Genomic DNA, 25,834 nt, shown 5'->3' with positions numbered 1-25,834 from the left:
ACTTGCCAACACATTGTACTTGACTTGAATGCGATGCAGCAAGTTTGCATTGTACTCAGCCATGACCACAGTGATACTAGTGACAAACATCGCCGCGACTACAAAGTGTGGATGCCCCTGGAGAGCTCGGTGAGTCATGTTGTTACGGAAGCTGTGGCGCATTGGAACGACTGTGCTGCATGCACTTGGAAAGATGGAACGTGGACTATCTATGACAAGGACCACAACGAAGTGCCTCGTGATTTCACCCTGGACTACCTCCACTCCCAAACCCTGCCCTATCCCGACATCCCCTCCAACAGTACCCCCCAGCTGCACTTGACGTTATGCGTACCACCCAAAGCATCTCCACTACTACCCACAATTGCTGCCCATCCATTGACCCCAGCCGACCAAGTACTGCAAATATTTCTAGTCCACGCATTACAAAACCCCTGGGGTCAAGGCTGGCGCATCAACTGGCAACAATTCAAAACCCTCACCAAGTACACGATGCTTCCAAGCTCGACGTCGTCGCTGGGGTGGGACACGCAAAAGATGCTCGCGTTCAAAGCCTACGCCAGCTGCCCCCTAGGTCTGACGTACCCTGAGTTTCTCCTGGCGTTGGCCCGCCTTGTCAACGTGGAGGCAACATCCTCCCTGGACCTTCCCTCCCTCCATACAATCATCCTCGACTCCACCGCCACCACCACCGCTTCCCTCCGATCGCTCTTCGCACATCTCCAATCATACGACTACTATGCTGAATCAAATTATTCAGTTTCCACGTTAACTCCATTCAGCAAGTCCCTGCACCATCTCTTGGCATCGTTTCGAACGCCTGGCGCGCCGTCGAATGTGCTGACATTTTCGGAGTTTCGAGCGTTTGTCCTGGCCGTGCGATTGAAACTCACCGTGCACGTGACCATCCAACAACTGACAGCCGTGTTTGTGCATCAGTTCCGCATCGACGTCTTGCGGGCATCGGACTTTTCCACTCCATCGCCCTTTCACAATGTGGATGTGCCCATCAGTCGCCTTGTGACTGGACTTATCCACGTCGGTCTTTGCAGCGTCCCTCGACTTATTGGGCTGCTCCCCGCGGCAGAATCGTCACTGAATGCCCAGCTAGCCCAACGCGTCGTGGACCCACAGTATCCTGTCACATGTATCAAGATCGTCATGCAAGAAATCACCCACGCGTTGCTGCCTCATGACATTGACACGATCTGCGCACGACTGCCAGCGAGGTCGGCCCACTCCTTTCGTGAGGCCGCGGCGTCCTTGCATCGGGTCTTCCTCTCAATGTTCCAATGCGATGGTGCCATCGATTACGTGGCACATTGTCGTGCCCTTGTGAGCCCCAAGCCTCGAAACCAGTCGCAAGCTCCCCATGTCCATCCGTTGACCGACCAATCATTGTTCAACAAACCAACCATACCGGCAGGTTCAACCAACTCGCATCCATGCTGTGGGCCGCCGCGGCAACATCCGCTGGACAAGGCCGACGATCTCTTCGACGCCATCGTCGTTGAAGCCGTCGAAATGACACATCTAGTTGATATCGAGTTCGTGGCAGCACAATGGCTCACCGCCGTCGATTTGTACGAACGCTTTATAGCCACTCAATTAACCTCGGGCCAGGACCACTGTCCAGTTCTTCTGCGGTATGCCACCACGTTGACCGTCTTCGCGCAACAGCTGTGGCCCACCCGCGACGTTCCAGACATGTATGTACAACACCTTCAAAGTTGAAGGCTTCACGCAAATGCTTCGTAGTATACTGTACTCATGATTAATCTATTGAATGGGGCTACAATATTATCGTGCTGCATGTATATCAGATTGGAGCTGGCGATCGAAGCGGTTCGGGTGGCGGGGCTGACGTTCCATGCATACTGGGCCAGCTTGTGCCTCCACTTGGACCCGAACGATGTGACGATCTTGACGTGCGTGTGGCAGTGGGCGCGGTGCCTTCAACTTCACGGCGACTTTGTTTCGCTTCAGACTAGTCAAATGCCAGACATCCACCTCCACGTCCTCCCTTCGAACCCTCGCTCGTCGGACAAAACGATCGAGTTCTGGAGCGTCGCACCCGTGGCCACCGCCGCCATGCTCTACCACGAAGCGTGGAGGCGGTACCTTGTCGCAGTAACCATATGCCCCTCGGACGTAAATGTGTTTACTTGCGTGGTGGCGCAGCTACAGTTAGCCATGCACTTGCCATCCGGTACTGCTTCAGATATACCCTTTGGATATACTGATGACAGTGTGGAGCACGCCAGGAGGGGAGGCTGCCTACGAGCTGTTCCACGATGCCTTGGACCGGTTGGCATTTCTAGAGCAATCGTCCCCCGATTCAAAAGCGCTGGAAGATCACATTCAAGCGTTAGTGTTCGTGCGCCATTCATTCTTGAGCCCCACCGTCACAACGTCCCCGAGAGTTGCCCCCTTCTACTCCTACGTCGTCGCGTCGCTGTTTCAATCATTTTCAACGTCCACCACTGGTCTGTCTTGTGCGGATTTAAACCGACTGAATGCTGCGTGCTCGTTCCCTGCACTCCCTCCCACTACATTGCAATGGCTGCACGACACATTTGAGTCCACTGGAGAAGAGCTCACCCAAGCTGGACTCGTGCAATATTTTGTACATTTCGCCACCACTGGTAGAATATACATACGCTGGATCTCAACGCCATGATACACTGACGAATACACCTTGTAGACCCGATGGAGTTTCATCGTGCCTTTCGCGCCTTGACGGTGGACTTTGAAGCGGCGGCGCAAGTCCCCGCCTCCTGTCTCGCCGCTATCCGATCGTACCTACCTCGTCATCCGGCAACCCCCCAAGACTCCTCGTCGCTGCCTCGCCGCCGTTCGTCGAGAAGTCGCGATACGTTTCCAGCGTTTGCATTAGACCACACCCCCCACTCGATGGCCGATTGCTTTGTCGTGCTCAGCGGGGTCGTGGCCCCCATTTCGCAGCTGCAGCTCGACCGCACTGATTCGGCCACGGATGTGAAGGTCGTGGTTCAGATCACAGACAAACTGTACCATCCTCACGTCAAGTCGTTTCGCGTACCCGACGAAATCGCTACGTTCTTGTACCCAGCGCCCTTGTCCGTGCAGACTGCGGCGCCGCCGCCGCGGTGGTTGGACACTGTTCTCACGGGTATGACTTCGTTTCCTATCGCTGTTGTGTTCAATAAAAATACATCGTTATATTCATTGTTTTTTTAAGTAACGTTACTGGAATCCGAGGAAGACTCTGATACTGCGTTGGGGGGTATAGATGTCAAGGGCAATCAAATTTACGCGTCATGTTTGCAGTTTTCACACCCGACGACATCGACAGCGCTCCAGGGGTTACTGGTGGCGGAAGGTGCTTCTACCATCGCTCTACCCCCGTGGCTTGACGACCATGCGACCTTCTATCTCCCAAAGTGCCTGTGCTTTCTGTCTCGCCGCCCCACGTTCAAGACATTGCACCTGGCACTGCTGCAAGTATTTCGATCGCAGCATATTCAATCCAAAGTGATCTCGGCCTTCCTCAACGTCCCCTTACCCACCTCGTCCCAAGATGCGAAAACCATCTGCGTATTCCACGACCACACGTTCATGCTGCACTCGCCCCAGTCGTTTCCACCCAACGAAGTTGACTTTGCCCTCCTTTTCGAACGCCTGAGCCTCAACAATATTCTCGAGGTATGTTGGTGAAAGCTCCTGCAATCCCCCATAACGTTACCCCTTCAAACAAATCCAATCTATTCCAAGGAGCGTAGTGACGACAACACCGTTATGTATGATTTATTGTGTGTTTAACAGGTACTCATGTACATCGCGTGTGAAAAGAAAGTGGCCGTCGCTGCCAAATGTGTGGCCATGCTCACTCCGATTCTGGAAACGCTGCGCGCGCTCCTCCACCCGTATTTCGTCACGCAAGTGGTGTACATTCCGATCGTGCCAGAGGTTCGTACGCCCATCTGATTCCGAATTCGACAGGTTTCTGATCGACACCACGTGATGCAACACAGCATTTGGGCGACTTTTTGTGCTCCCCCGTGCCATTTCTCGTCGGGCTGTCTGTGGACCAGCTGCATCGAGCGCAACTCGATTCGTGGGATGACGTTATCTTTGTTAACTTGGACACAAATACCGTGCACGTGCCCCCCAAGTGCCCCCTTCCTCGGTGCGTGTTTCACAATAACATGGTGGAGTTGGTTTCAACCATGGCATATGATGATTAAAATTACAGTACTGTATTATATATATATATATATATATATATATTATATTCGTGAACCTCTGTAAAATGGTCATTGTAGCCTCCCGGAACGTTCCAAGAAGAAATTTCTCAAAGCTCTGGGCGCGTTCTGTGAACGGGCGACGATTGCCGTGCGAGATGACAAACACCACGTCGACGAGGACAACGCGGCCGACTTCGTCCTCTACGGCCAAGTAGATATGGACGATTTCCATCATGGGAATATTGAGCCCATGGCCTATGACGTGGCGTGGCGGACAGAGCAGTGCCTCGTGGCAGACCACATCAACGACATGTGGTCGGGTCTGCAGGAGCTCGTGACCACGTTCTTTCGCTCGTACGTGATCTGATTCTGATGCCACGTGGGATTGGGATCGGCTGATTCCGTGCCGGATTCTGATTCTCGCGCGTGATGGTTGTCTGATTCGTTGTGTCTGGACAGACTGCTTCGGGACTGCAAAAAGTACTGCCGCGGCGTTGGCCCTAACGCTATCACGCACCAAGTGCAGTTTGACTCGAAGGGGTACTTGCGAGACTTTAGCACCACCCGAGACTTTTGCATGCACATGTTTGACACCCAAGTGTTTCAAGAGTTTATCACGAGGTACAAAAGATATTGTATAATCATTCTTGACAGACTCATGGGATATAATGTGTATCAGGGAAGTGCAGCAAGTGCACCCACACCACCACAGACGATCAGTGCACCCACAAGATGCGGAAGTTGTGGCCAAGATGGCCAAGACCCCTTCCCCCCCCTTGACATCGCATCCGCGTGTCGAATTTGTAGTTGTCACGATCACAGACTAAATCTATTGATATTCTACGCCTTTATTATAATCGTTCTACTATGTTTTCAAATATCTTGTTTGCAACTGGTGGAATACATGTATGGTTTGATTAGAAAAGGAAATACATGCATGCTATTGTCGATTTGATACAAATTTGGGGACGGGGTCCAATCAATTCGCGCCGACCAAACCGATCCACAATCGATCTGATTGGTTGAATTTCATTTAGAAGGTTTTGATTGGCTAGTAATTTTGAGGTAGCCAATCAAATCGATTTAAATACCAACGAGGAACCACGCCACAACACGAAATTTCACCTCGAAAGCACAATAACGTGTAGTATTACAGTATATTTAACGTTACCGATAAATCGAATACTCGTACACGACGACAGCTCTAACGTAGTGCCACATACATGACATACTTCCACGCCCTAGCGTTATCAACTTACTTAGCTCAAAGACATTGCTGTTGATGTACATACAACCCAGAGGCAATGTAACATATCAGTGCCTTCGCTGCTGCTTTGATGTGTTGGGGACGTGGCAAACTCGAAAAGGGCAACTTTTTGACCGCGAAAAACTTGATCTGTGATAACGTTCGACAACCCAAAAGGTGGAATGTATGTTTGCTTGGTATACAACTAACAAGTTTGGCGGAATGTATGTTCCTCCACGGTACGTACATTAGTTAACTGTAAGTACCTTAACGGTACTCATGTGTCACCGAGAAGTTATAAGCTACTGTAGAGTTGTGTCGTTATTGAATCGATTGGTATCGTAAACCACCTGTACGAACTGTAAGTAGTACGATACACGACTACTCGTATACGTTTGCATGATATATCAAAGGAAACAGCCACGTTCATTCGCTTAGTTGGCTTTTTTGGTGGTTGGTGTGGCCCCATCATCCAAAGCCTGCAGCTTACTCTTGAACAAGGTCGGCAACAGAGCCAGGAACTGCAACGCAAACAAGATGCCAAAGTTAACCATATTGTTGCCGCTGCTGGCGTCAGAGGCCGTGCTGCCCAACGTCGCCCCCGTGGAAATGTGAATGCAGTTCGCAGGAATGAGCCCTATCCACGGATTGTGTATAATAAACAAATCATCGAAATGCCTTGTAATTGTGACACATGTATACCGATGAAGGTGGCCGCGACGAATATACCGAAAGGAACGTCCACGAGAGGAGACGCGACGTTCACAAACCAGTTCGGAAGCAATGGCGTGAGACGGAGGAAGAGCATGTAGTAGAACAGGTTGGAGCGGTTATCTGCAATCTAGCACATGCCACACATCATCACGACGGGTTCCAAGCGATGAAGAGGTGTGGTACCTTGGCCTTGAACGAAGCCAACATGTCGGGAAGAAGTCGCAATGCCAAGTTGCGGCCCAAGTAATGCGACAACAAGAAACATAGCGACGCGCCTGTGGTGGCACACACCGCAACGAGCAAATTCGCATAGAAAAAGGGATATAACGCCCCCGAGAGGATGCTGAGGATGAGGGGGCCGGGAATGGCAAATGTCTGGAGCGACACGTACACGAGGGCGAAGCTCGAAACCACAAAGTTGGAGTGCTGCTCCTGATACAGACTCGCACACTTCCACAGGGCGGTGACGGTTCCCAGCTTGTCGTCGCGACCTCCAACGAATTTGGGCAACACGCCTTGAATCATAAAGGACAGCGACATGCCCTGACAGGCAGGAATGTCTACCACAGGGGCATGGCTCAGGAACACATACACACCCGTCAGCACCGCCAATGCAAGCACGCCCAACAGCGCCGTGGACGACATCAGTGCAACAATAACGTTACCGTCGAATCTTCGTTGGGTAATCCGGATAAACTTTTATCCGGAGGATAGTATTTTATCGTGATAAATCTGAAATCAATATATAATTTATATATGAATTGATATGGAATTTAACCTTGAACAATGTATACTGCATTCATGCAGGCAACTAACAAATCATCAATCTTACATTAGGAGGGTGTACACAGTTGAGTACATTTCAATATATAGGTAAGATGTTACTATCAGCACAATCTCTATAATATATTTCACCATGTTTAAAATAGGTTCCAAGTACTTTACAAACGTTTATATAATAATATCAAAATTCAATTTCAAACAATATTATTACATGCGCACATGCTTTACACTATGGTCGTAGGTTGCAAGTCGTCCTTTCCCAAGCGACGAGCATGACAATCGTCCGAGCTTCAACAGACTCGCCACTCCCAAACGCTTCCGACATCTCCGCTTGCTTCCCCGTGCCCACTCATGGTTGCCACTGCCGCTTCCTCCACGCTGCCGACGACGTCCGGGGAATACATTGCCTTCTTCGATCGTCTGGTGACGTTGCGCCGTCACTTTCACACCCACCCCGAGCTCAGCTTTCGAGAAGTCAACACCCAGCAAACCTTGCGTCGATTCTTGATTGACGAAGCTGGCATCGCTGAACAAGACATTCACGCGTGTGCTGGCACAGGTAAACTTGCAACCGTCATGGACCATGCTTCTCTGTCGTCCTCATCAAGTCTATTCAGGCCTGGTTGTAAACATCTTTGGGCCCGTCGACCCGAAATCGTCCACGTCTCCGCGGTCCATTTCATGCGTCGCTTTCCGAGGGGATATGGACGCGTTGCCCATGACAGAAGAGAACCCATCGTTGGAATATAAGTCGATCACGGCTGGCGCTGCCCACATGTGCGGTCACGACGGACACATGACGTCGTTGGCCGGGTTTGCGCAACTGCTGCAACGCCGTCGCGAGCATCTCCCTGTCAACACATGCGTGCGCCTGCTCTTCCAGCCTGCGGAAGAAGGCCATTTCGGTGCGTTTCTTCTACATCACGACCTTGACATGGCATGACCAGGGGCCGTGGCGATGATCAAGGACGGCTGTTTGGACGGCGTGGACGAAGTGTATGGGTACCACAACGTCAACTTCCCCGAGGGCGTCGTGGCGGTGAAGGCCGGCGCCGTCATGTCCCACGGCAACACCTTTCGCATCACCCTCACAGGGCCAGGTGGACACGGGTCAGCTCCCCACCAGACACTGGTATTAATACTATTTCTATACCTTGTCACGACTACTTTGGGTTTTCTGTATATGTTGATGAGTTATTTCGTAAAGATATGTTGGATATATTGTGAATTCGCTATAAACTTGCAAAATTCGCCTGGTTTGTCTAATCAATATTGAATCACGCTGGATTTCTGATTGGTTGAATATACGTGTCCTTTCTGCAAGAGCCAATCAAATCCACTCAAAAATGGATTAGCCAATAGCGTCGATAGTTCGTGACTATTCGATTTGGCGGCGAGATCAATCGATTCGATGTGGTCTGGAAATTCGTATCAAATCGACAATTTTTCAACCATATTCTCTCTTTTGTTTTGGATATTAACGTTTATTTCATGATAACTTGATGGACACATTGTTTGGGTATTCTACCAACGCTTGATAATGTGCGAACCTTTGAATTTTTTAAATATACATATATATATATATTTTTTCAAAAGTGCTCATATAGTACTTCAGTAGTGTTGAGCCATATACCGTTGACTAATATATATATAATATATATATATTCGTCTATATATAATACATATATACTAGTATATATATAATTTATGCATGTATTAGTCAATATATATATATATATATATATATATTTATAATGTATATGCGCATGAGTGACAGGTATATGTCTCCATATCCGTACCTCTCAATATATATATCCGCACATATATATATATATGGAGTAGACTAAGAGGGGAATAGGACCCGATTGTGGCGGCTGGTCATGTTATCGTGGCGCTGCAGACGATCACAAGCCGCAACATTTCAGCCCACGACAGCGCCATCGTGACAATTGCCCAAGTCCACGGCGGGGAAGCCGATAACGTCATCCCGTCGTCGGTCACCATGTCGGGCACCACGCGCGACTTTGCCCCATCCGTTGCTGACGTGATCAGGACCCGCATGTCGGCAATCGTCACGCACACGGCGGCGGCGTTCGGCGTGCAAGGCACGATTCAGTTTGACGAACGGTACCCGGCGACTGTGAACGCCGTGGACCAAGCCGAGATTGTGCGCAAGGTGGCGCAGTCTGTGGTATGTCATGCTGACATGTCACATGTTCGTTGGAATGTCACGCGTGTAGGCCGGGGAGGCTAACGTCACCGCCGACGGCCTGCCGCTCTGTGCATCGGAAGACTTTTCGTTTTACCTCAAGGAGCGCCCCGGCGCGTTCTTCTTCATTGGCACCGTGTCGTCCGCCAGTCAGAACCGCACGTTGCACAGCAGCACGTTCGACTTCAACGACACAATCTTGCCCGTGTCTGTGCGAATGTTTCTCGAATTAGCGCAGCACAGATTGGACTGTCAGCTGTACGACCCAGTAGAAATGGCGCGCATCCATTGCCCGTTGAAATAGGACACGCTCGGTATATGCAATACATACTAGTACCTAGTAGGCCTACTGTATTTCGTACTAGCATCCAATGTAAATACGAAATGGACGCGAGATTCGATTCAACATTTGTAAAAGTCGGCACTGTTAGGTGGCCATATCATGCAGTACTGTATGTACGTACTAGTACTACTACTACTAGTAGTATTGCACTTTGAACTACTGTAGTACTGTAGCACGTACTTGGAGCTGTACTACAGTATACCGTAGTTGTGGGCATTTGGTGTTAATTAATACTACTACGTACTGAAGTAGTATTGTCAATTTGATACAAATTTGGGGAGTGGGCCAAACCGATCCACAATCGATCTGATTGGTGTTGAATTTCATTGAGAGGGTTTTAATTGGCTAACGTTAATAATTTTGAGCTCATCTGAGGTAGCCAATCAAATCGATTCAAATTCCAACGAGAATCCACAACACGAAATTTCAGTCGAAAGCACAATATACATATAACTTCCTTATTACTGTATGGCTATTAATAAGGAGATAAGGAGTGGTCGTATATGATGATCTTCAAGTAAGTAGGAAACCTACTTGCTTATTTCGTGACGTCTCGGCTTGGTGAGGGGCCTCCATAGTATTCGATGTAAAACATTCCAAGTTGACTCCCTCTTGGAACGTTAAGCACATAGACATGAGATACATGCAAAATCATTATTGTGAATTCGCTATAAACTTCCAAAATTCGCCTGGTTTGTCTAATCAATATTGAAAGTTGTGATTGGTTGTCCTTCTGTAAGAGCCAATCAAATCCACTCAAAAATGTATCAGCCAATAGCGTCGATTCGTGATTCGATTCGGCGGCGAGATTCGGTTCGACGGGGTCTGGAAATTCGTATCGAATCCACAATATTTACTATCATTTGCTAAACATATCTACTTGAAACACGCCCTTAACTGCAAAGACATCGGATCAGACGACTCTCAGGGGGCACGATACTCATGCAGTGCCCATGCGCATGTTTGTGTCAGAGTGCGATCCCTCGTAAGGAATAGCACCGTTGAACTTCCCGCTTTTGCCGAAGGGTCAGCCGTTGTGGTGGCATTGGTATGCTGAACAACTTTCGTCGGGTGCTGTGAACAAAATGACGGACTTTGTCGCCTCCAGCTTGGTTCCACACTGAAATTCAAAATTCATCGATTTACATTTCCCTGTTATATTAATATTGAATATACAATTGGATTACACAGGATATTTGTTTACAAAATCACTTATGTTTGCAGTGACAGATTGCACCAATCACATTTGACCATGGATGCACCAGCCCATCACTCATAGTCACGTCAAGCATGCCATCCAACACTGGCGCGACCCATGCCCACACGGACGCGATGCTGATGATTGTCGACAAAACCCTCGCTCGGCGGCGATACTTTCGAGAGAAGCAGCGCGAGCATCGCCGCAAGGTTTATGCTGACGAGGCGGTTGTCAAAGCACAGTACGAGCACCTTCAGTCGGTCCTTGACAACCTTCAAGCAGGCAGGCCGTCGTCAGTGGCGCCGCGTGAAGCAAGCGATGGTCCGTTGTCCTGGCATTCCGTTGCTACCGTGTTCAAAAGAGAAGCCCATCGTGTCTTGAAGGACCGCCAGTCCCTGGTCACTCAAACGCAAGAGTATCAATCCCTCATCCAGGCCATGCAACGCTTTGCCATGATGAACATTCCGGTGCGTCTTCACATTTCCATAGAGACAAGCATGTGAGATCGTTGCGTGTCTGAATGTAGCCGCCCATGTCCCGCAGCAATGACGTGTGGCACAGTGCGACGTTGGTGGCCGACCCGAGTGCTCGAAACCTGGGCAAGGAGTGGCTCACGCAGCAAATGTACCACAACATGCACGAGCCGTTAGCGTTGCTCCCTGCCGTGAAAAATGAAGAGGAGTTTGTCCAATTTGAATTTCAATCGTCGGACGAGCGCGACGACCTCTTTACGTGCATGGATCGGGTACAGTTTACGTGGCCAGGAACGATCCAAATGTTTCGACGCCTGGTCGAGACCAACATGAAGGCGGTGAATTTCCCCAATTATGAAACGGCAAGTACTTAGATGAACGAGTGGAGGGTCAACACACACGTGACTGATCTTTGTGTTTGGTTAGGTGGTGGAAGAGATGACATCCAACACTCGCCTGTTTCACACGATCACTCCTAAAGGAACGTTCGTGAACTTGCTCCAAGGACACTTCGTCGAAGCAGATCGGTTCGTCATGGTCATGCGGCAAGTCGAACACGACGAAACATATCTATGCCACCCCCTCCAGAAGCAGCAGCACGACATGTCGTGGTGCGTATTCACTGTCAGTTCGGGGGTTGTTGTGGACGGTAAACTTAGCTTTTTCGTTGCATGTAGGACCGAGGTGCGGCAAGTATCGCCAACACACATCTTGCTGCGCTCAGTCGGCCGTGTGTCGCACATATTTCGACCCACCACCGGGTTTTTGAGTGTGGACGAGTTCGCGGCGTTGAGGAGCGTCGATGTGACGGGCATCCAAGACGACCAGAAGGATGAGTACGTGCGGCGCGAAATGACCCGACGGTGGTATGCGGGGTTCTTGCCTTCGAGAAAACGTTTCATGGACTTGATGCACCAGAGCGCGATAAGCTAATATTCTCTGGCAACACAACTACTGTAGTACGTAATAGTCCAATGTACTGTTACGAACACATTTCCTTTTGAGTGGAAGGCATGTACGACGTAGTAACTCGACGCTGAGGTGTCAAATTATAATCCTACAAGTTATGGTCTACGAAAATATATGCAGGAGGGTGCGGGAAATAAATGATCAACTTTTCGATCGTCAAACAACGATATCGTAAGTATATTGTTAATCAAATCAGCCGAAAAAAGGAGAAAGCAGCAGCGCACTACTTTTAATTGCCATTTTGAAGGATTGCCATCTTCTTCAATCGATTGCACTGTGAACGGTTGCATAACTTTTAAAAATATGACATTTAAATGTTAAAAAAATAACATATCAATATATGCTATAAATTATAGTTGCCATATTTACCCTATATTTGAAGTTTTCGCCAAAGTGCTGTCTTTAATGTGCTGCTTCGTGGCTGAGAGATCACCGATCAACACAAGTATATGGTAGCGAGTACAACAACATCGATACTACGTAATAAAGTGTCATGGACAGTGTTACAATGCTTTTTACAGGGTATAATCACACCCAAAGTAAGCTGTATTTCAGTTTTTTGGCATGTTTGAGCTCACTTCACGCATGCTAAATAAGTGCAATTGTCGCATACCATATCTAGTTGTGTAGCCCGCAACCATGTCTTCAGTTTTCATATTAAATGTATCACGCTCAGACATGCCGTTGCTGAGCAATTCAACGACAAAGTCGTGTACTTTCTGGATAACGTTAGTCATCATTGTTCGTCATAAAACATGACAAATATTGATGTTAACTTGATGCTATATTTCGATGTTATCTTTTTAAATTATGACATATTTCTTTTTTCTACATACGTCTGATAAAATATAGGCTTATAGAGGTACTCAAGTGGAAAGGTTATGAAATATTGAAGGATAATCACCTCCACTACTGACTATTAATATATAAAGAGATTACTTAACATTTGGTGAATTAAACATGTCCGCTGCCGACTCACTACACGTTTTGACAAATGCGACCTACATGAATTATGGATACAAGACTGGTGTGCTAACATTCAAAATCGATTTACCTCTTTTTTTTCACGATTTAGAAAAAGACTTGAAAGGCATCGTTTTCTTAACTTTTGGTATAGTGATTTGCGTAAAAAATCGCAAAAAATTAGGTAAAAATTAGGTAAAAAGTAGGAAAACGTGTCCTAATAACGTTACCTGTGTCATCTGATACAAAAATAAAATTATACAATGAGTCGACTTTGATTGGTGCATTGCAATCCGAGCACGAATCCGTTGCCCTTTGATGGACGTGACGTTTGACGCCGTGGAGTTGCCGCCAAAGTCGGCGGCGGCACGCAAGCATGCTACGTCCATACTCCAAGCAGGCGACATTGGCCTTTCAGCTGACACCATGCAACGAGGTATGATGTTAGGTACGCATACACGATAGTTTACGACGAAAGTAGCGGGCTTGCTTCCTGGAAGCTACGTCGCATTGGCCGGATGCGAGGCCTCGCCCGAGGTGCTGTGGCTCCGTCGTGCTAGACTCCTTGCGGCGTCGTTATCACCATCATCTCCTCAACCGTCAGATGAGAACCTCGAGCCCATTGTACATGGCGCATTGCCACCTACCTTCTCGCACCATTTGCCCACGACCGTCAAACTGCATCGCATTCCCAATCACGTGATCCCCTCTATCGAGTACATTCATTTGGACTTTGTCGGGTCTTTGGTATCCGATCAACAGCAGCTCCCACTCCTTCCCATGCTCGTCGGCGGCATCTTCGACGACAACATGCTGTGGCACTGCATCTGGCACGGGCTTGACTACGGCACCTGGCGCTGCCGTCTGGGCGCTACCCCCGACACCACCACCGATCCCTCAAACCAACATGTTCTGCCACGTCATGACCAGCAGCTGCATTTGCACGGCCGTCGATTTGGAGTCGTGACCAACCAGACCCAATTGACAGTGTCGCACCCATCCACGTCCAGCTTTCGCATCGTCGATCCTTCCAAGTCATTTGTCCCCCATGCTTCGGCCACTGCGCTCGTGACTCTCGCCACCCAAGTCCTCACGCAGCACACAACGCCCTCCAGTACCTCGCATAGTTGAATGATTATCATACGAGACGATGTACTTTGTAGACATTTGCCGAATTCTCATGCATGGCCCCATGGGCTCTGGCAAGACCAGCGCCGTGCACCTCCTCGCTAGCCACCACGGCGCAACATTGCTGGAGATGGACGCGACCATCCTCACGTTGCAGTCGCCGTCATCGTCGTCGCTGGAGCGGCCGTTTCTGGCGTGTTTTACTGCGGCCCTCCACTTGCAACCGGCTGTCATATGCATCAAACACATCGAGCGGCTCTTCCCCAAGACGCTGGACGGCCCCGCGGCCCACCGGATTGCCGATTTCGTTAACGCGCTCCACTCGCTACGTATGTGAAACCTCCTGTTGTTGCATTGTTGCCTGTCATTTCGGGAATACAGTTGGTTTGTGTGTGTCGGAGCAACTTAGTTGGTTCACATATTGTGCACTTCACCCAAACTTGGACTTGTGAGTCATTTTGCCAAATAGCATTCGAATCCATTCGATCCAATTTATGCTTGTACAATCCATACTATACAACGATTAGTACTGGGCCGAGTCAATCGTTTGAATTGGCAGAAATTTGACTGTACGTGATTTGATTGGCTTTGGCGGTTCTTTAATCTATTATCTTTAGGATTCTGCTGAGTGCTCCAGTTTCGAATCGATTTGAAACTTACTCAATCGAAGTGAATGGAATGTTTGGTTCGTGTGCACTTTGATTGGCTAGGACAATCTCAAATACATATTTGTCGAATTCATTGTCGATTCGCCTTGGACGGCCATAGTACAGATTTTTGACAATAGTTTTATTTTATTCGATGCAAGTAGAAGTGGAACCATCGGCGCGAATCGCAGTGGTTGGCACGGTGGTGGACATGACCCAGTTGTTTCCCAGGGTGCGGCAGTGCTTTGACGACGAAATTGACATGGAGGCAAGTAAAGCTGGTTGGATTCGACGTGTTTCCTGATCGAATCATGACGTTATCGTAGCTGACGGCGCTTCCGTTTCGGCAAAAGTTGCTGCAGTCGTTGGGGGCTCCATCCTGTGACGTGGCCAGCCCATCGGTGACCGCCGTGTTGATGCAACACGGCCAGCAACCTGGTGACGTGATCTCGTACATGCGACACGCCGTCGCCACTGCCGTCGTCGAGAACTTGAAGTACACGAACGACGATAACGTCACTTTGCCCCTTGACCTGATAACGTCGTCCCACCGCCAAGCCCCCAAACAGTCGGCGACGTCGGTCGTGTCGAGGCCAAATGTGTCGTGGGATGACATTGGGGGCGCTTCAGATGTCAAGCAAACGCTGCAAGAGATGGTTGTCTGGCCCTTTGACAAGCCCGAGGTAGGTAGATATACATGTTATTTCGTGTATGAGCGTATTATCAATATATATCGAAAACACAAAAGCCGACAATATATATATTTAAATATATAATTTGACGGGGAGACTGGTCAGGTGTTTGCGCGCATGGGCATCACGCCCCCCATTGGATTGCTGCTATATGGCCCTCCAGGTATAAAAAAATACTGAAATATTATTATACCTCGTCCTTGAAAAAGTCGTCAAATTTTCGTTATCGTTTTAAACGCAAACGGGTCCAAATTCAACGCCTTTTCGGTATATTTTGCGCATATTAATCGTTTTTGGGGCGTAGGCACGGGCAAAACCATGCTGGCCAAGGCGGCTGCGACTGCGACAATGTGCAACTTTATGAACGTCACCGCCAGCGACTTGATTTCCGCTGAATTTGGCGAGAGTGAAAAGGCTGTCACGCGAGTCTTTCAAACGGCGCGGGCCATGAGGTATATTATATATATATATATATATCCGTACGCTAGATTATATGATAGGTGTCCTGGATGCGTACAATTGGACTCGTTATATTGGCCAAAAATTGGGCTTTTGTGCTGATTCGCCAAATCCATCGTCAGATTAGCTTTTTGTACTGAATTTCGTATGAGCTCAAAATCTGTCCTGTTGTCATGCTCTTCAGACTCATTTGTGCTACAACACTTTAATTCAAAGTTGAATGGATTTGATTGGTCAGTTGTCATGAGGCTCACTCGAATTTGAGTCATACTGACTACTTCGACGTAGAATATGAATTGGATTGGCCACTTGGTTTGCGTTCTGGATATAGATTAGTCGATTGGGTGCTACACATATTGTGAAATAAAACTTCCAATATGCGCGCGGTTTGTCTCATCAATATTGAATCAGCCCGGAGTTCTGATTGGTTGAATATACTTGTCCTTTCGAGCCAATTAAATCCACTCAAAAATGGAAGCGCCAATAGCGTCGATTGATTCGATTTGACAAAGTCTGGAAATTCGTATCAAATCCACAGTACATAATACCCCACAACAAATTTTGAATCAAAGTGACAATATATATATATATATCAGTTCGCTAGAACATTTGCAATGTGTGCTGGAATGCATACAATTGCATTCATTTCATTGATTGCAAGAATCGACGGCTAACGTGTGGCTGTCCTAGTCCGTGCATTGTGTTCTTAGATGAATTCCAGTCCCTGTTTGCGTCGCGGTCGTCGTCTGGTCAGGTACGGTAGTCGAACTGAATCATCTATTAAATTCTATGGATGTTATGTTGCCTACGACGATTGGTTTCTTACGTCGAATCCTATTCTATTATTTCACTCTTGTATGTGTCATGCACGTTGTAATGAAGTTTGAACAATGTATGATAAAATATATTAGTCCAATCGCTTGAAGTGTACATTGACTACTACTGTGAATAATATTATTACTAGTATATAATTATTTATATTCACGCTATATATATTTTATGGTGCAGTCCAATCAATGACGACAAATACAGTATAGGGTTATTGCATGGATATGATTGATCATGCCTTCGTTTAATATGGGTGCAAGTACGTCGTCTAAAAAAGTATACAATATTACAATGAGGGTTTTAGACGTGAACTGGGTCATGTATATTTCCTGGTTCTGTTCGTACGTTTAGAACGCAGCCAGCTAGTTGATCATGAATATTTGCATACACCACACCCACCGCCGTTTGTGTTCATGTGTGACGATGGTGTTATAATTCTTGGGGACATTGTTAGATGGGCTCTCGAATGGCGTCGCAGTTGCTCCAAGAAATCGACGCGCTTCGATCTGTGCGTCATGCAAACTCGTCCGACCAGTATGTGTTTGTGCTCGCGGCCACCAACTGCTTGGACGCGATCGACGAGGCGTTCCTTCAGCCAGGGCGATTTGAGCACGTCGTGCACGTGGGGCACCCCGACGCCGCCGGTCGCCGGCAAATCTTGGTCCGTGGTTCATATATATATATCGTCCTTGTTTGTCACACGATCGATCTGAGTCAGAGTCGAACGGATCCTGAGTCTGAGTCTGCCTCGTTCTATCGACCGAATCGTATCCTGGGTCTGACTCGAATGAGTCTTCCTGAGTCTGAGTCTATGAACCGAATAATCAGTTGGATGGTAGGAATTGGTGAGGTCGCAAATGCCGTGGGATGACGACGTCGACATGGACGACATGGTGGTCGACACGGACGGATTGAGTGCCGCGGAGGTGGTGTCCGTGACCCGCATGGCGGGTCTCTTGGCGCTGGCTAGCGATTCCGAGGTAAATTTAGCGGTGGAGTTTGCACGATATATTTGAGTTGTACAGTAGTACGTACTGTAGTCGGTCGAGGGGGGGGGGTCTACAGTATGTAGTGTGCTTTATATGTGCGACGATGTTATGTGGTGTGTGTAGGCAAATGTCTCGATGGATCACTTGCGGCAAGCCCTCATCACGACCTTGGAGAGATATCACATGCACTAAGCAACGATAATGTAGTACCTGTATATATACTAGTACTAGTATAGTAAGCCCTGCATATAGTATGACGCACCAACGTATTGCACGATAAACAGTAACGTTAGCGTAAACGCAATCTTGACGGCATCGATTCATATAAACTATAGCCTCGTTATATACTTCAGTATATAATGGGGCTATAGGTTATGAATCGATAAGTCAGTGTTGCCCACTCGAGTAACTGGCGGCTTCCCGTTACCTACTTTAACACGGTCAAAGTGGACGAGTGTTGAATAATACTAGTACTAACGTTAGTATTAATACTAGTAGTATTTGTCGAAGGATCAGGGAACTTAGTAGTTTTGTATATTGAGCACTATACGCACAAGTAACGTTAGTAGTAGCTGTTGACCACGGGGGGCGTATGCGTGGGCCACCAATGTCGTTGTGGCGTACTATGTAGTATTATTGTTTGTTCTGCGTAAACGTTAGCTCGCTTACTATTTCCCCCGAATCTTTTTTTTGGACGACTACAGTACCTACCGGCGTTCGTAGCCATTCTTCTTCAACTAACGTTATCGTCAGTATCGGAAATAAGCAACGGTGTTATAACGATGTCCTAGATGCATTCTGCGTGGCGCATTCGTCCGCGCGACGTTTCATACTGAAACCGAAGTGGTGAAACCGCCATTGAAATGTTGGCGACCAATCCGCTGTGGGTTTGGGGAAGGGGCGACGCTGCCCCCGTCATCACTCGTCGACTTGTTTCCCCCAAGAATGCATCGCTTTGTTCTGTCGGCAGGGCTCATGGGGGTAGTTCACGCCCGCATCGAGTGGGTGGAGTCCAAGGCGGCACGCCAAGAGCGTCACATCCTGTTGCCATTGGACGGGGACGGTCCTGCGATGCGTCAAGACACGTACGCAGTGTGTAAATGAGGTGACGACAACAACCAGTTTGCGTTTGCCATCATTGCAAACACCGAAAACGACGACGCCGACTGCTTCCCCAACTTTTTCGCCGACGCGACGGGCTTGTCATATCCGTATCCCCGCAGCAGCTTCCACCACGATTTGGCAAACGAGCCCGAGCCACCGACCACGTCCTCACCTCGTGTGGAGCTCGAGTTGACCTACATGAACGACAAATCCGCGTCCAAGCTCGCGGCTGTCGACACCAAGCTGTACACGTACATCAACTTTGAAATGAACGGTCCTGCCTTGCTCTACCATGCGATTCCAACTGAACGATGTCCTGGCGCGTACAACTTTGCAGTCAACGCGCACGAGTATACTCCAGCTGCAAAGTCGTCGACGTGTGCCACATGTGTGGCAGTGACAGACTCGTTGCGTCCATTTGGTGACAAGAAGGACTGGTGCACCACCGCTGCCGACGCCAGCGATTTTACGGACGCCAACATCGCAGCGTATCAAGCGACGGTAGCCAAGCTGACGACGTACCGTACCAGCGCCGTGAATAACAAATGTAGTGACACTCGATGCGACGCCGTGAGCGTGACTTCGCGGGGCATCTTGAGCTCGGAGCCAACATCGCTATCAAACCAAGGGGACAAGCCAGACGACGAAATCCTCGGGAAAGGAGAAAACGCAGTCGTCGCCGCGTGGGTTACTTGCTTGTCCAAGCCATTCTCGACTGAAGAGTGGGGGAAGCTCAGCACACCACCGGCGACTGATGCTGACTGGGCGACTCTGCTTGCACTCACCGGTCCAAACTGCCACCGAAGCTGCGACTTTGGAGTGACCTTGAAGGAATGGTATACGGTGTACACATGCCCTTTGAGTGCGGGGGGGTACACCAAGCAGTGCGACGGGGCCGACGCGTGTGAGTTTACGCAAACCCTCAACATCCATAGCGATACTCTCATCGAATCGGTCGGGGTGACCTTGCATGCCGTGGACTATGAGTCTCCGACGCAACCCCTGATAGCTGACCCAGCCACCGTCCTTGACGTACCCGCGTACAAATCACCTACCACCGCGGACAATACCCCGTCATACGAACTGCATTTTGACGCGGAATGTACATTTGGAGATGCAGCCTTCGACACCTTCTGCGGGTTTGCCATCGCCCTTGGCGATTACTTTTCGTTGATAAGCTCCGTGGCAACCACAGCGGCAGCGACTGGCCTCATGGCTAGCACCCCCCCACGAACCATTGACGACATTGTGTTTTGGCGGGTCAAAGTCGAAGCCCCAGGGGCGGACGTGAAGTGGATTGTTGTTGCCAGGGAGGGGGAAACGACATTGCGTTTGAACCATTTCAAGACCACGTTGACATTTGAGGCGTACACTGCGTGCGGCAAACTCGACACAGCAGCGCTTGCACCGTGGACGGTTTACGCACATCGTCACAAACAGTTGCACAAAGTGGACGCGTGGTTTAGCAGTCTCTTGACCACCCGGGACCACGGTGGATGCAACGTCAAGGATTCCGACTTTGCCCTCGTCAAGCTCAAGTATGACCCAGTCCAGAACGCAAACTACGAAACGTACGTTGTGCCAGACGCCAGCGACGTGCCAATCAAGAATACATTCTTGGGCCTGACGTGTTGGTGGCAGTACAAGGATGCAGGTGAAGCCGAGTACAATTGGATCTTTACGTACAGAAAAGACCACCCAGTCCCCCAGGACAAGCTGGACAAGGACGCTGCGATCAAGTTGAAGAACGTGGCTCGCACACGAGTGGACGCCGTGTGCAACGTGTATTTCCACTCCAACGCCCCCCGTGCCAGGTGGGTCGATCCCGAGCGCATAGACCTAACAAAGACGTTCGAGTTGAAAAACTGCGACGCCCCGCGCTTCAACGTGGCATCGCCCGCCGATCAAGGCCGGTTTGTCAAGGATACCTGCGACAAGGTGGGGTTCCCGGGGCTCACACCGTGGGACGACTGGGAAGAGGAGGGGGTGCCCTGGGGGGGCGAGTGGCAGCCCGCGCCGTTCCAAGCCTGCGGGGGATGGATCGTGTTTTCCACCGACCCCGACACCACTGTGACATTGAAACCGCACAACGAATTGAGTTGCTGCAACCAGAAAGGGGAGGGTGGCGCCCAGTTTGTGTGTACGGCGTTTGACGACACGGTCGATGCCAAGCGATGTTCGGATGTAGTCGCCACGACCAAGGACTCGACCACGGACAAAGCGTCGTTCGGCGTGGGCACAACGTACTTGCCAAACGCGCAAACGTTTACCTCTGTGACAGTCGCCCGTGGATACACTCTGGACGCGTTCACAGCTACGTCACCATCTTCGCCAGTGTTTAGCATGGACGCGACAGCCTCGGAGGTTACGAAGGCCTTGCCCCTTGATGTCCAGTCAAAGGACATTGTTCGACTTGTCATCCGCAAGGTGATACGAGGGGGAGGGTCGTTGGCCATGTTGATAAGTTCGTCGTACATGGAGGAAACGAATGGCGTGGTGGTACTGGCAGTCGTGACGATGCTGGTGATCGTTGTGGCGGTCGTTATGAAGAAGCGCCATGGCAAACCAGTGGAGGACCATACCAACGACGATGACTACATCGCGCTGCTCCATTAACGACATGTCGCTGGAGAGGTACTACATAGTAGTAGCTACGATCGGTAGTTGATGTTGTACAACACATTCGCGCTTTGAAAAGTGGTCGTGTTGCGTGTGTTTCCATGGGTTAAATACGATTGAGGCCTGGCAATGCAAACACACGATGATTGCCAAAGCCCCTTTCAAATGATGAACTAACACACTTCACACGATACACTTGGCACCAGAGTGTCAAAGCTTGACAGCAATAATGTGCAGTGTTTTCACGCTGCTGCTACAGCCTGTACTACGCCTGTTCCGATTTGATTACACTTCAGAACAGCATATAAACTTGAGTGAATAAAGGTTATTTGACCTTCTCGCTGGCTACCACGACACATCATGGCAACAAGCATAATAACACGGGGATGATCACCACAATCACCTTTTGGACATGAATAGTAATACTACTTTGAAGGTCAAACTCGTTCTGGATGTAGAATACAAACGATCTCCACAAGCAAAACCCCATCATCGAGAGCCCAACAGTACTATTGTCATTTTACCCAATATTTGGCCTTTTGTGCTGATTCTTTGCCAAACCTATCGATCGATTGTTTGATTTTTGCATGTAAAGATCGTCCAGTATCACACTAATTTCAATCACACACTAATTCGATGTTGAATTATTCGAAGAGTGGATTTGATTGGCTAGTTGATTCATGTGTTTTGATTGGTCGATCTTTGATTGTGTGCCGATTTGGTTAATCTGCTCATTCGATTGAGCACCCAAACACTCCAACCAATTTCGAATCGAATGAACAATAACAAGTACTAGTATTAATAAGTACTACTAGTAGTATCTACTTCGAAGTATATGTATTACTGTGTATTTCGGTCGCTACTACGTGGCCACGCCAGCGAATGCTGACGACATCCGTGATGACGAATCAACATGCTTGATTACTTGGCATAACTAGTCACTTTGGTCGCCAGTGCCACGGGCAACTCGTGCGTGAGTTCTGGCAGGACATGGCCAAACACGCCCGTGATCTTTTGCAATGCTGAATCCAACGCTACAACCAAAGTTAGCTCAACAATAGTGCCTCCTTTACAATCGACAGGAACTAACTATAACGAGAAAACGCACCGTAGACTATGGCTTCGTACTCTTCGCTTTGTGGTACCCTCAATGCTTCACACGCAACTCGACACGACGCCAGCGAGTACAAGATGGCTGGCAGTGTTACCTACATACCAACCGCATCGATTCATGTTATGATGAAAATAAAGTAGAGAAAAATACTTGTATCTTTGTCGTCTAAATTGATTAAAGTAGAGAAAAGAGTCGTCTAAATTGATTGCATTTCGTACCTGGACAACACCTTGCTTATCTTTGGTGAACGATGTACACACTGCCGTTGCCAACGCGTCCACAGAGTGCACCACCGCCTAATCCAACTTATCTTTGACACACGAACATAGCATATATATATTTATATATCATAAGAATAATTTCAAAACACACATTTCAAAACTATAAGTATTCTTCCCCCACTTTGGAAAGACGATACTTGTACAGACCACCTTTCAGGTACAATACACGCGAACCCAATATGCCAGGCATACGACAACTATAAATATATTTATATATATATATATATATGCGCCAACTTGACGTGCAAATATCATATAACAAAGAATCAACAATCAAAAACCTACTTTTTGACTACTTTACAAATCAAACACGCAAAATACTCACACACGACCAATATACTGACAAGGAATATTGTGAATTCGGTATAAACTTCCAAAATTCGCCTGGTGTGTCGCCTCAATAATGAATCAACCCGGAGTTGTGATTGGTCGAATATACTTGTCCTTTCGAGCCAATCAAATCCCCTCAAAAATGGATTAGCCAATAGCGGCGATAGTTCGTGATTCGGATCGACGGGGTCTGGAAATTCGTATCGAATATACCACAATACTACTAGTGTACATATTACACATGCGACTGTTGTGCATACCTTGGACGAGAGCAAGACCGTGGCCAGTGTGATGTGCCACAACGAGTTTGCCATTAACTTTTGTGGCCACGTCCATGGAGATGGCAAGGCGGCGTGGAGTCCCCCCGTAGCCACAAACGCATGTAACATGGGCGAGGCTGTGATCTGCTGCAGAAACGTCGAGGGCGACGGCTGGTCACTCGTGAGGATCTGCCACGTCACGTGAATTAAACCCGAAGGCTGGGCGTTCGTTGGTTGTACTTTCCAGGCGCTCAGAGCGCGCCATGTGTACGCGAAGCCGTCGATGGTGGCCGTGGCGACGGAAAACACTTGGAGCCACACCGTTTCGGAGGCAAAGAAAGCCGAGCTGTTGCCGCTGGCGGCCGCAAGATGCAAGTCGAGCGCTTGGAACTGGAAGTTCCAGAACTCAAACGACCGGGTGGACGGCAGCACGAGGTGCGGCTGGATCGTCGTGCCAGGATGTGACGACGTTCTGGCCTGGAGAAACGCAATGTAGTTGGCCGATGGACGCGAGCGCAGACTTGACAGCTCGGACGGCGTTAGCCTCGGCGCGATGGATGGCGAAGGCACGTGCTTGGTGCACTCGGTGCACGTCACCGCTGGGTGCTGCAGCTCGAGCCACGTGGGTGCACACCCAGGTGCACCTTCCCAGCTATACGCTGTTCGCAAAAACAGGCACGAAAATGCCTTGGCGGTCGTAAAGTAGACGAAAAATAGACTGGTCGAGGATGCGACCAGCGTGAGTAGGGCTGAAAACGGGAGGTCCGTGGAGCTAAAGAGGATCGCGACGGCCGAGAGCGCGGCAGACTGCGCCGTGCGGACGAGGACGAACGGGAAACTTGCAAGCAACGACACGACCGGATCGCTCACGATGGGACGATGTGCGAGGAGATGGTGCGGCGCAAAGGCGACGTACGCCGTGAGAAGACTAGCTTGGGTCAAGACGGTCCCGAGATTTGACACGAGGAATTCCTGGGAAACGAGGTAGCCGAAGAGAGCATTCCACACGAACGATGTGACACCCAGGACGGCGACCAGTGCGATGGACTCGAGGCGGCAGACGCGGAGGGCAATGGACACTCGGATGGACGGGGATTGCGAAGGTACTTGCTGAGGCAGGAGAAACAGCAAGTACAAGACACACGCAAGACTGATCACCACCAGAAGCGTCTGTGCGAGCAGCAGAAACGTCCATTCAAGAGCAGATGCGACTGTACTCCCAACAGCCATCACATCGTCGTCAACTTGGCTAGAGTAAAGCAACCATCGGAGGCTGGAACCCACGGCTCTGGCGGCAGCAATGGTCAGGAAGCTTGTCGAGACTACCCCAGATCCACAGCTTCGGATGCGATTCCCCACTCGTGAGGGCACTGGTGTCGCCGCCATCTTCAATGGAGGTGGAACTGTGGCACACTATTTCTAGGTAAAGAGTTACACTATTTGGGTACACTTGTCAGAATTTAGTGTTTGACATGCCTGTGACTTGCCCCAACTGATCAATGAATATGCATGCTACGAGATGATTGGACATAATTCGCAATTATTCGTGCATTATAGGAGATGATTGGATATAATTCGGTGATGGTACAATATATGCACAGGGGTTCGACCGGTCTGCTTCCCTTCATTTTTTATTTGTCCTTCATACTGTGCAATCACGCCATTCGGCCCTATGTTAACTGTAATTCTCCTTGATAACGCTACCATCACGACCATAAGCCCGAGTACAGACCATGCAATTTCCGCCCAGAAATGCTTGGATAACTACTAGTTTTAGTTTGTGGCTGCCGTACACTAATTAACCTTATATACTTCGAAGTACAGTAGTTTGTAGTCGCCATCGGTGGGGATGCTCAAAGTGTGTTTCTGTCGACGGGTGCAACAGATGCCCGAGTTTGCACTGCTGAAGGTCGCAGCAGCTTGTCACACGTTAGCGTTACGGGTATGCCACATCACATTGCTGTCACGTACGAACTACAATTTAGCACTAGAAACTATTCCGTCAACGCTCGATGATTGGGATGAGTTGGATGGGCAGGTTGCAGCAGCAGACAGATAAGTGGAGGAAGGGAGAACCGGAAGTGAATTAATTCTGACGACAGAGGAGGAACTGGCTCTAGATGTGCCAGTTCCTCCAACAGCCAATCAAATACTAGATTATGATTGGTCACGACATCCTGTGATGTTCCATGACGAGTCTGCGCTGTCTTCTACTCTGAGGACAAGCCTCTAGAAGGCACAAAAACCTCCTGCACAGCT

The 25,834-nt window shown here is 49.0% G+C and overlaps 7 protein-coding genes across 8 annotated transcripts; 5 read left to right on the top strand and 2 right to left on the bottom strand.

The window, feature by feature from the left end:
* Nucleotide 1: 1 nt before the first annotated feature.
* H257_08412 (hypothetical protein) lies at nucleotides 2-5,073 on the top strand. Its single transcript, XM_009834269.1, has 10 exons — nucleotides 2-1,709; nucleotides 1,824-2,209; nucleotides 2,265-2,645; nucleotides 2,705-3,151; nucleotides 3,272-3,684; nucleotides 3,805-3,948; nucleotides 4,014-4,168; nucleotides 4,305-4,580; nucleotides 4,686-4,847; nucleotides 4,906-5,073. The coding sequence occupies exons 1-10, from the start codon at nucleotides 34-36 to the stop codon at nucleotides 5,051-5,053; spliced, it is 4,188 nt and encodes a 1,395-aa protein (XP_009832571.1). The 5' UTR covers nucleotides 2-33; the 3' UTR covers nucleotides 5,054-5,073.
* Nucleotides 5,074-5,789: 716 nt separating this feature from the next.
* On the bottom strand, nucleotides 5,790-6,853 carry H257_08411 (hypothetical protein). Its single transcript, XM_009834268.1, has 3 exons — nucleotides 6,370-6,853; nucleotides 6,175-6,313; nucleotides 5,790-6,109 (listed from the first exon to the last, which is right to left on the bottom strand). The coding sequence occupies exons 1-3, from the start codon at nucleotides 6,829-6,831 to the stop codon at nucleotides 5,907-5,909; spliced, it is 804 nt and encodes a 267-aa protein (XP_009832570.1). The 5' UTR covers nucleotides 6,832-6,853; the 3' UTR covers nucleotides 5,790-5,906.
* Nucleotides 6,854-7,251: 398 nt separating this feature from the next.
* H257_08410 (hypothetical protein) lies at nucleotides 7,252-9,585 on the top strand. The gene is made up of 5 exons (XM_009834267.1): nucleotides 7,252-7,528; nucleotides 7,587-7,874; nucleotides 7,917-8,101; nucleotides 8,828-9,160; nucleotides 9,210-9,585. The coding sequence occupies exons 1-5, from the start codon at nucleotides 7,321-7,323 to the stop codon at nucleotides 9,480-9,482; spliced, it is 1,287 nt and encodes a 428-aa protein (XP_009832569.1). The 5' UTR covers nucleotides 7,252-7,320; the 3' UTR covers nucleotides 9,483-9,585.
* A 1,226-nt stretch (nucleotides 9,586-10,811) lies between these two features.
* Nucleotides 10,812-12,125, top strand: H257_08409 (hypothetical protein; the record flags this gene model as incomplete). Its single annotated transcript, XM_009834266.1, has 4 exons — nucleotides 10,812-11,186; nucleotides 11,246-11,530; nucleotides 11,619-11,803; nucleotides 11,870-12,125. 4 exons carry the CDS (start codon nucleotides 10,812-10,814, stop codon nucleotides 12,123-12,125), a joined length of 1,101 nt encoding a protein of 366 aa, XP_009832568.1.
* Nucleotides 12,126-13,442: 1,317 nt separating this feature from the next.
* H257_08408 (hypothetical protein) lies at nucleotides 13,443-18,059 on the top strand (the record flags this gene model as incomplete). The annotated part of the gene is made up of 11 exons (XM_009834265.1): nucleotides 13,443-13,560; nucleotides 13,606-14,238; nucleotides 14,288-14,581; nucleotides 15,064-15,167; nucleotides 15,226-15,582; nucleotides 15,697-15,754; nucleotides 15,896-16,043; nucleotides 16,741-16,804; nucleotides 17,333-17,539; nucleotides 17,718-17,858; nucleotides 17,991-18,059. The coding sequence occupies 11 exons, from the start codon at nucleotides 13,443-13,445 to the stop codon at nucleotides 18,057-18,059; spliced, it is 2,193 nt and encodes a 730-aa protein (XP_009832567.1).
* Nucleotides 18,060-18,767: 708 nt separating this feature from the next.
* On the top strand, nucleotides 18,768-21,905 carry H257_08407 (hypothetical protein). Its single transcript, XM_009834264.1, has one exon. It carries the CDS (start codon nucleotides 19,170-19,172, stop codon nucleotides 21,585-21,587), a length of 2,418 nt encoding a protein of 805 aa, XP_009832566.1. The 5' UTR covers nucleotides 18,768-19,169; the 3' UTR covers nucleotides 21,588-21,905.
* Nucleotides 21,906-22,417: 512 nt separating this feature from the next.
* Nucleotides 22,418-24,983, bottom strand: H257_08406. Of its 2 annotated transcripts, XM_009834262.1 has the most exons (4): nucleotides 23,576-24,983; nucleotides 22,923-23,000; nucleotides 22,699-22,798; nucleotides 22,418-22,624 (listed from the first exon to the last, which is right to left on the bottom strand). In XM_009834262.1, the coding sequence occupies exons 1-4, from the start codon at nucleotides 24,959-24,961 to the stop codon at nucleotides 22,512-22,514; spliced, it is 1,677 nt and encodes a 558-aa protein (XP_009832564.1). In that variant the 5' UTR covers nucleotides 24,962-24,983; the 3' UTR covers nucleotides 22,418-22,511. The 2 variants fall into 2 exon arrangements, with proteins under 2 accessions (XP_009832564.1, XP_009832565.1); XM_009834263.1 differs by lacking the exon at nucleotides 22,418-22,624 and having other exon boundaries at nucleotides 22,653-22,798.
* Nucleotides 24,984-25,834: the final 851 nt, after the last annotated feature.

Source organism: Aphanomyces astaci (genome assembly GCF_000520075.1).
Source record: "Aphanomyces astaci strain APO3 unplaced genomic scaffold supercont1.18, whole genome shotgun sequence".
Lineage (NCBI taxonomy): Eukaryota > Oomycota > Saprolegniomycetes > Saprolegniales > Verrucalvaceae > Aphanomyces > Aphanomyces astaci.
Note: the sequence above shows the minus strand (reverse complement) of the source record. Positions and strands in the feature narration are given on the sequence as shown.

Excerpts from the sequence above, each read along its gene's own strand:
- H257_08406 (XM_009834262.1), bottom strand. The coding sequence starts at position 24,961 with ATGGCGGCGACACCAGTGCCCTCACGAGTGGGGAATCGCATCCGAAGC. Across the intron at positions 23,001-23,575 it reads CGGTCTTGCTCTCGTCCAAG|GCGGTGGTGCACTCTGTGGA; the intron begins GTATGCACAACA and ends AAGTTGGATTAG. Across the intron at positions 22,625-22,698 it reads GTACGAAGCCATAGTCTACG|CGTTGGATTCAGCATTGCAA; the intron begins GTGCGTTTTCTC and ends CTTTGGTTGTAG.
- H257_08410 (XM_009834267.1), top strand. The coding sequence starts at position 7,321 with ATGGTTGCCACTGCCGCTTCCTCCACGCTGCCGACGACGTCCGGGGAA. Across the intron at positions 7,529-7,586 it reads TCACGCGTGTGCTGGCACAG|GCCTGGTTGTAAACATCTTT; the intron begins GTAAACTTGCAA and ends AAGTCTATTCAG. Across the intron at positions 9,161-9,209 it reads GCAAGGTGGCGCAGTCTGTG|GCCGGGGAGGCTAACGTCAC; the intron begins GTATGTCATGCT and ends TCACGCGTGTAG.
- H257_08412 (XM_009834269.1), top strand. The coding sequence starts at position 34 with ATGCAGCAAGTTTGCATTGTACTCAGCCATGACCACAGTGATACTAGT. Across the intron at positions 4,169-4,304 it reads CCCAAGTGCCCCCTTCCTCG|CCTCCCGGAACGTTCCAAGA; the intron begins GTGCGTGTTTCA and ends TGGTCATTGTAG. Across the intron at positions 4,848-4,905 it reads TTTCAAGAGTTTATCACGAG|GGAAGTGCAGCAAGTGCACC; the intron begins GTACAAAAGATA and ends AATGTGTATCAG.
- H257_08407 (XM_009834264.1), top strand. The coding sequence starts at position 19,170 with ATGAACGACAAATCCGCGTCCAAGCTCGCGGCTGTCGACACCAAGCTG.
- H257_08411 (XM_009834268.1), bottom strand. The coding sequence starts at position 6,831 with ATGTCGTCCACGGCGCTGTTGGGCGTGCTTGCATTGGCGGTGCTGACG. Across the intron at positions 6,314-6,369 it reads TGGCTTCGTTCAAGGCCAAG|ATTGCAGATAACCGCTCCAA; the intron begins GTACCACACCTC and ends GGCATGTGCTAG. Across the intron at positions 6,110-6,174 it reads CGTCGCGGCCACCTTCATCG|GGCTCATTCCTGCGAACTGC; the intron begins GTATACATGTGT and ends ATCCGTGGATAG.